The sequence below is a fragment of the Etheostoma cragini genome, chromosome 11 (genome assembly GCF_013103735.1).
Source record: "Etheostoma cragini isolate CJK2018 chromosome 11, CSU_Ecrag_1.0, whole genome shotgun sequence".
NCBI classification, from domain to species: domain Eukaryota; kingdom Metazoa; phylum Chordata; class Actinopteri; order Perciformes; family Percidae; genus Etheostoma; species Etheostoma cragini.
This window is the reverse complement of record NC_048417.1, coordinates 21,379,964-21,388,844: the sequence shown is the minus strand read 5'-3', so window position 1 is coordinate 21,388,844 and position 8,881 is coordinate 21,379,964. Positions and strand designations below refer to the sequence as shown.

At 40.0% G+C, this 8,881-nt stretch overlaps 1 protein-coding gene across 1 annotated transcript in view; it reads left to right on the top strand.

The window, feature by feature from the left end:
• Positions 1 to 1,591, top strand: part of fev (FEV transcription factor, ETS family member) — a 4,269-nt gene extending 2,678 nt beyond the window's left edge. The window contains exon 3 of the mRNA XM_034886225.1: positions 147 to 1,591. Coding sequence (XP_034742116.1) covers positions 147 to 688 — 542 coding nt within the window. The 3' untranslated portion in view covers positions 689 to 1,591. The remainder of the gene's footprint in view (positions 1 to 146) is intronic.
• The last annotated feature ends 7,290 nt before the right edge of the window (positions 1,592 to 8,881 follow it).

Sequence of the window (8,881 nt, the reverse complement as noted above, 5' to 3'; positions counted from 1 at the left end):
CCCCACAACGTTTTGCATAGCATTTATGCATATTTCGGCGTTGTATCACGAAACATAATTCTGGATTTGTTTAATTGACTTATCAATTGCGTTTATAAATGTTCTGATCGTTACCATAAACTGACCGGTCCCCGTGGCCCCTGCAGGCAGCGGGCAGATCCAGCTGTGGCAGTTCCTGCTGGAGCTGCTCTCCGACAGCACCAACATGTCGTGCATCGCCTGGGAGGGCACCAACGGCGAGTTCAAGCTCATCGACCCGGACGAGGTGGCTCGGCGCTGGGGAGAGCGCAAAAGCAAACCCAACATGAACTACGACAAGCTGAGCCGGGCTCTGCGCTACTACTACGACAAGAACATCATGACCAAAGTCCACGGCAAGCGCTATGCCTACAAGTTTGATTTCCACGGCTTGGCGCAGGTGTGCCAGCCGTCCACCACTGAGCAGGCCATCTACAAGTTTCAGGGGAACTTCTCCCCGATTCCCTTCACCGGGATTTCCAAACTGAACCTCGTGGCTCCCGGCGTGGGGCCGTCGGGTTTCTCCTACTGGCCCGGTTCCCCTCCAGCGGCTCTGTATCACAGCCACAGCCTGCAGCCGACGGGGCCCTTCGGCACGGTGTCTCCGTCCCACATCAGCTGTGTCAACAACATCAACAGCCTGACCAACATCAACAGTCATTACAACTGACTCTAAAGCATCTTTTAGGCCAACTGGAGATATACACACCACAGGTAATACAGCAACGAACGAAGGGAGGTGACACATAGCACCAACAGCTCGGTTCTGGTCATTTTCAGGTGAAAACATGCTATAATAGTGTTTTGGTCAATAATTATATATTATATAACATATTATATAGTTATTGACATGTAACGATTGTTTTAACAGCATATAGGCTACTTATCATCGCGTTATTATGGAGCTGCAGTCGGCCTGATGCTGCTGAGACCACGGCTGTGTGGAAGCAGGACGTCTATAAACGTGGAGCCTACATACACAATTTAGTCCTTTTAAGCTTTAAACCGATAACTATTTATTTGGCCTAAATCCACAAATGGCCGCCTATGAAATTACGCACAGTGATTCGAAAATTTACGCGCGGTGTTCTAATAATTGTATCAGTTAAATAATAAGCTACCCCAAATATGAAATGTCCTAATTTCAGCAAAGGTTTGTGAAATTAAACCAGAAATTAACAATTTCCTTACGGGCGAGGGAGGTTTTTGAAATGATCAATGTATAGACCATTATTTAAAAAAAAAAGAGGTAGTAAAGTAAAGATAATAAAATTCGGATGGTCAGTTTTGTACCTATCAGTTCTTTTCTGTTCCTTTGCTGTCTCTCATCCTGCCTCCTCGGGTCCTGTGGCTGGTTTAACATACAGGTGGGTGTATTTGCACCAACTTGGGAGAAAATCACCAGTTATTTTTGGACTGTTGGCGCCATCTTGTGGTTGTAGAATGGCCTTTTATTTTCTGTGCATCCCCACTTGAAAACAGACACCTGGATTTATTGTCACTTTAATCACTGGTCGTTTAGAAATCCGATTACGCATAGCCATTTCTGTACAGGAAAATCAAACTTGCAATACAAGTAAAACCAGTCCAGAGGTACAAGGTTGTCATTTGTGTGAAATAAGCTCTGACGTGAACAGTTACTAAAACTGTGAATTTATGAACTACTCTGTACATATTGTAGTGTAGAGGATGGGCTCAGGCTACTGCTTTATAGGAGTTAATTACATTGCATTCATCCACACAGCTTCTTACTGTAAAACAGCTGTAACAACACAAAAAAACATCTAATGAAGTACAGAAAACAGACTGTAGTAAATAAATGTCTTTGTCAGTATGTGTTTAAATCACGTGTTGATTGCTCTTTTTTTCAGGTTAATAATTTACGTTGTTACATTGTACATTGTTAACACCAGTGTGTTCCACATTATCATCCATGCTCACACTGATTGTCCTGTCAGAGTTCTTGCTGTCTCAAGTGTTATCTCAAAACGTGGATTTTGTAATGAGTTTGTATTCATACTCTTTGGGATTGTAATACGTACACTGATGATGATGATGATGATGATGAAAATAAAAAATAGTTCCGCGGCAAGATTTGAAACCACAGAAATGTTCACTCACGGTGGACACGGTATATGGTGTGTTGGAGATGCCGATTCAGCCTAAATGATCTGCCAACAAGGCCGACAGTCTACAAAACCCAAAGCATTATTTTTTTTAAATAGCTGCTGTAAATTTGTACCTGGCCCAACAGAGTTAAAGTGACTCATTTTGTTTGACAACGCATGCAGAACAAACCATAATATCCTAAATTCTACATTCAACTCAGTCCCCCCTCGAAAACGAGATAGAGAGAGGTCACTCCTAATAAAATAATTTCAATTTTTATTTTACCTTCCACACATGCAATGCACATGTGGCTTAGCTTTGATGAAAATGATGCATGTGGAGATATTTGCCGTTGCATTGCTGAACGTGATAGATTATAAGTGGAGGTAGGTAGTGTGTTAGGAACAAATCCAAATCCGCTCTAATATGTTGCCTAAATAAAATTCAATTTAAGAATTAACATTCAATGTAGGCTACTAGTGTATTGTGAAACACCAACATCACTGATCACACTGCTTTAAACGTTTTATTTATTCCAAATGCCATTATGGCAACCATTTATCAATAAAATTGACCCATTAGAAAACTAATCTACAGTGCAAAAATACAAATAACGTTGTGTTTGCTGTATCACATGCAGATTTCATAAGTAGTCGTTATTTGTTATCATGTTGGCCAAACAGTACTTTGTATGGCGTGGTCTGCTGATGTGACTGATGATGTAACATCGAGTGGTGACACATGGTGACAGTAGATCTTTTCAGCCACGGGGAGGCGCCATAACCTTTCCAACATCAGAACACTGGTTACATAACCACGTGATAACAGTGTTGATCTAAAACAGATCATAGAAGCATCTGCAAAAAGCAGATTCATCCCAAATATCATTGTATCAGTGCAATTCTACAGAGATTAAAGTATGTCTGGACTACGAGAAGCCGCCTAGACCAGAATGGGATTCTTCACTTGCACATACTGTACACACTGGTACAAAACACTATTTTACCAAATTTGTTGACTTTACTAGAAGTTTGCGTGGAAAGCCGTTGACTTAAATAGTCTTAGTTTTTCACAAGGTGAAACTTAACAGGTCCAGTTGTACTGACAGAGCGGTAAGTAGACAAATCAAGTTTACACTAGTAGTCATTACTAAAAATCATTAGTAAACATCAATCATTTTTTCTGGAGTCTAAAATAAGCATGTTAAGTTAATGCTTCACTGCATACAGTACATTTTTTAAATGAATGAACGTCTGTTACATTCTAGTCATTGCCAAATGAGTTGCTACAAAGCTAATTAAGACAGCTCCACACAACTCTCTCTGTAATTCGGATATGTTCAGAAAAGGATGTCTCCTGGTGACTTTTAAGTGAAGATCATGTGGATGTGCAGACAGATCTGTTGTCACCAGAAACTACGCACTATAGCTTTACACATGCAAAGAAGAAGCATAAATATAAAACCACCAGCAACTTATCAACGCTAGAGAAATCTTCCTTAATATAAATATGTTTTTTTCCTTATAACAACTCCAATAAAAACACACTAACATTCTTGCATTTGTTCCAATAATATAGGAAGTAGATCCCGAGGAGAAAACCAGTGCAAATTCCCAAAGTATTGCAGTGCATGGAATGTTCCGCTCAGGAAACCCAGTTACTAGTTCCCATATCAGCTCAGTCATTGCTCAGACCCCATCAGTCCCCAGGTCACATAAATGCACACCCAACATTAAAAGAACATTATACAATACACTTTAACTTGGGCAGAAAACGTTCAAACCAATTTTTTTCCATTTATTTCATTATTTTTATTTTTATTTGCCTTTGCCTGTTTCATCGCGGAAGAGTTCAAATGATCCAGCCCCTCCCCTTCAGAAACTTAACATCCTTAGTTATCTCTGCTTAGTGTGATCTGTGCACTCCATGCTTAAGATGATTATTAAATTACTAATGTCATTTAGTTAGTGGTAAGGTTTTTGACAAAACATTAAAGGATGAGTAGTGACCACCAAAAAGTTTAATTTAATTTAAATAATTCACTAGATTAGGAAATTGACCAATGGTTTTAGACTGGACTTGAACACTTGCCTCCTGATTGAAACGTTCTGTGTTTATGTACCACACCGTCCTCCCCACCCACCGTCCCAACACACATGCTTACTCACATACACACTCGCATGCATGTGCAAGTAAAGTATAATTTAATTAATTTGTTGATCCCACAGTGGGGGGATTAAAGTTTATACTCTGTCTGTTAGTAATCATACACGCAGGTCTGAAAAACACACACATAGCGATGTCAGAGTGTGTGGGCTGCCAGCTGGACCAGCACCCTGAGTGGTTGGGGGGGGGGGTTCATTGTCTTGCTCAAGGGCACCTAGCTAAGTGACATCTCTACAGCAACCAATCCACACTCAACACTTTTGGTCCACATGGGGACCTGAACCAACAACCCTCCAGCTCCCAAACCATTCCCCTACTGACTGAGCTGCAAGTGCACTCTATATGTATGTGCAAATTGAGTATTTATGTAGGCGCTGGTGAGTATATGTGTATATGAGTGTATGCAGAAATGAAGCATGCATATGTGCATGTGTTGGTACCAGTATATATGCATGTACAAGTAAAATATGTATGTGTAGAAGTATTAGATTTTGACCTAGGAGGTTTCTCAAACTGGATTGAGCACTATCGGACAATTAAATGGAAATGGGAGTTGTATGCCTATACATATAGCTAAAATACAGAAAATAGTGCCTCTGATTAGATGCGGATTTACAAAAGACAGCTGAAACTGGAAAGCAGTGGTGGAGTCAGGCTGTCTGAGGGGTAGTAGGATGAGAAAAAGGGCAATAACAAATAATATGTATTTTATTCTATCACCATGTAGTGCTTGAGTAGAACCCAGTCAGCAATAGTTTAAGTCAACTCTGTCTCATTTGGTCATACATTACATAAGTGTTGTCAAACATCATTTTTTTCAAACATACATTTTGACAGGCATTTAGGGGGAGGACCTGCCTTCCGGAAGTATATTTCCCTGTTATAAATCCTGCTTTCAAGGTTTCTGCTTATGATATTCCTGGGAATGAGAACGAGTGAGACAGTTTTGAAGAGAGAGAGAAAGAGACAGAGAGAGCGAAAGAGAGAGTGTGTGTGAAAAACTGCCAGGTGTGTCCCAGATATGTTGTTCATCCCGTGTAAACTTCTTACATCATGCTTCTTAGGATACCGCAGTGGGAACTCCCCAGGGATTTAGTCACTTACATAACAGTGGAACTGTCACTGTCTTGACTTCCAGCTGCCCTGCCTTGTTGCTGCTGAGAACTCATCCTCTCTCATCTTGCGTCACAATCAAGGTGGGTGTTCACGCAGCAAGCCTCAGGATTAACAGTGTGACTGTAGAGGAGGAGTATATGGAAAAGAAGAGAACACAAGTGCAGCTTAGTAAATTTAGTAAGAAATAAGCCGTTTGGACATTATCCTTGTTGTGACGAGACAGAGTTTGTCTGGGCAGACAGTCAGTTTCAAAGCGTCCCTCAGGATTTGGACTGCCTCAGTGAAACAACTTAAGGACCACACTGGGTTTTTGTACATTCTTGCCAGCAACTGGTTTCAGTTCAAGTAGTAAAAATCAACTTAAAGACTTTCAAATATTCTGTCAGACAGTGTGGACGAAAAACCTACATAAGATAAAGGGGCAGTGGTAACTGCAAGCCACTTTTCTAAAAAAACTTATAAGAAAATAACTCTGACAGGTATACATGAGTGACATATTGAGCAGGGGAGGGGGGGGGGGGTTGCATTATTATGACACATGGTAAGGCAGCTGAAGGCTTTGTGTGGCTGTCGGTGATTCATTCTTCCAACTGGAGAGAGTGGTAATGAACACACCGCTAAATCATAACAGCACACCTACACAGTGCTGAAATAGATTTGTGAATAGGACACAGATGGGAAGAGAAGGTGATAGACTCAAAAAAGTAGGGACCACAGAGACAAGAGATGTAAACAGTTAGGGAAGAACGTTTTAGACCTTTGTCTTTTTGCAAAGACACACACTTGTCTGGATACACACCCACACTCTGTGAGCTAAAAACAAACAGGTTAAAATAAATCTCTTCTCTGTATTCATTCATCCGCCACACTTGATGCATGGCAAATTGTCAATAAACTACTTATACCAAAGCAACAAGTCAGTGGAAACAGTTTCCCTGTCAAGACATTGTGACTTCACCATTGTTGGCAGAGTGGTGTGCTATTTTGAGGGGTGTTAGGCGTTGTTTAACCCTGGATTATTGATTAAAGAGTTTAACTTTGTTGGTCTATTTAATCCTTGAAAAAATAAAGTCACCAAGTGAAACACATGACCCAACCTACTACTACTAACCTCCTACAACTACAATCAGACAGCACCGAGCATCATACAACACAATCAGTATTGCAAGACTGTGTATCAAGCTGTTTCAAACTGTGTTGAACAACTATCAAAAATCATTCAGGCTACACACCTTTAAAGCAATAGTTTGGTGCAAAAATATTTAAAAGTGTTTCAAATTTGACAAATAATGACAGCTGGAACAGAAAACAAATTATGGTTTCCTTGTCAAATTGGATACTGTTCTGAAATTGTGGCTAAATGGATGACTAAACATGCAGAATCACGTTGTGTGAAGTGATTCACTGGCAAATTAAAAAGAGAAAAATAACAATTGACACCGTGTAGGTGTGTTGTGAAAAACGGAGTCAGTCTACTGCAATGGATGGGTATTATATTGCATAACATAGATATAAAAAAGTATGTAAAACAGCACATAGCTGTGACATACACAGCTTGACAGAATGATGCCACTATTCAGTAAACTAAACTACAAAGTGAACTAAGATTCTTTGACCAAGTTGTTCCCTCTGAGCCGGATTTCAACATGCTGTGTCAAAGTGAAAGGCAGCTGCCGCTCACTGCAACTCAACGCTGGAGTAATCTAGTTAAAGAGATTAGCAGCAGGGTTGTTATGTAGCAAGAGGACAGCAAAATAGATTTAATCCCCAAAAGGTGCTCCGTCAGTTAGTCTAGATTCCTTTATATTTCCACTCAGTTGAATCTGGCAAATATTAGAGCTGAGAATCCCTTTGAATAAACCTAGGGTTGTAATGTTAACAATCTTAATTAAGTAATAAAACAATAAACACTTCCTTGTGCTGCTTCACCAATCTGAGCAAAAGTACCAGTAGATCAATGTCAAAATATTCCATTACAATAAAAGGTTCTGCTGTCAGAATCCTATTAAGTAAGGACGTTAATAAAAGTACTTCTTTGTGTTATCATCAAGATATAATTTAAGTATCAAGTACTGGCTCTGCAGTGAAGTGTCTCCTGTGGCTGGCCTATTGTTATGTGTAATGTTCTTAGATTGTTAACTGTGTAAGCAGCATTTGCTGTTATATATGAATGAATTGGAGTTACTTTTAACTACTTTATGAACAGTTAGGTAGATAGGCCAGAGGTTCCCAAACTAGGGATCAGGTCCCTCAGGGTCCCGAGTTCTGCTACCTTGATTCTGTATTATATTTTTAGACTCTTCTTTAATCATTGTTTTTTGTGCATGGTAAATTTGACTACTTGGAGAGTCTAACAGTTATTCTAATGAAACAATCTAAGAAGTCTGGATGGGAGGTGTCTCTTTGGTGGAACTCTGAAATGTGACGAGACACTGTCTTTTATTTGCAGTAGGAGATGCCATCAATCCCAACAAGTGGAGTATAAAATACCGAATGCAAATGCATTTCTTCAATTTAAGCCTACACACAGTAAGTGATAAATAATGTGATGATGATTCGTGTGCATGAATAGAAGTGAAAGTCTGGCATCTGTAATTCAGAGGATTAACTGTACTGTTTATCTTCTCTTTCATTGCTGATGATATGATATGGAGAAAAAAATCAGCAGAGTGGGAAAAACAGCAACACCAAGTCAGAAGTAACTCAGAAAACACTGAGACATGCCTGTCACGCTGATCTGACACTCACAAAAACTGTGTTTATGTCTTCTGTTGATGACCACATTGTTTATGTGGTGTGCTGTGGTTCAGCCCACGCTCAGCCCCACACAGATCACTTTGTCCAGCTCTCATTCACTCACCTACCCGTTACTATAGAGACACAGTGGAGAAGAATGCAGAAGGCAGGCTGGCAGACAGATATGCAGGAGACATGGGTTGAATCTTAATGATAAGAGAAGGAACACTGTGCTGGGAGGCTGTTACATAATGCTGCTGCAGGATTCTGCCACAAAGTCAATCTGTAAAGACTTATGCAAAAGAGAAAAAAAAATATTGCAAGAAAGCTATCTCGTCCACTGAGGCGAGCTGTTTTTCACTCATTTCATGTACCAATGTAAAACTAACAACACGTTGCAAATCTTTGTTAAGAAGAAACGAACCTAATGTCACCTATGCAATGGCCATTTTAAATACTTTTGATTAATACAATGAGGCTTTAATCCTATTATCATCATCACACTGACAGTAAATAAGTTGTGTTACACACTCTCTACCTCTAGCTATACCTCTAGAACCTACTTAGCGTCTGCTCCCTTTCTGTCATGATCTTGTTTTGTCCTTTTCTGTCTGCCTTTTTATTTTTACTCTGTGAATAGATTCTGTATGTCCCTATTAGCCACACACACACACACACAGCGAGAGAGAGAGAGAGAGAGAGAGAGAGAGAGAGAGAGAGAGAGAGAGAGAGAGAG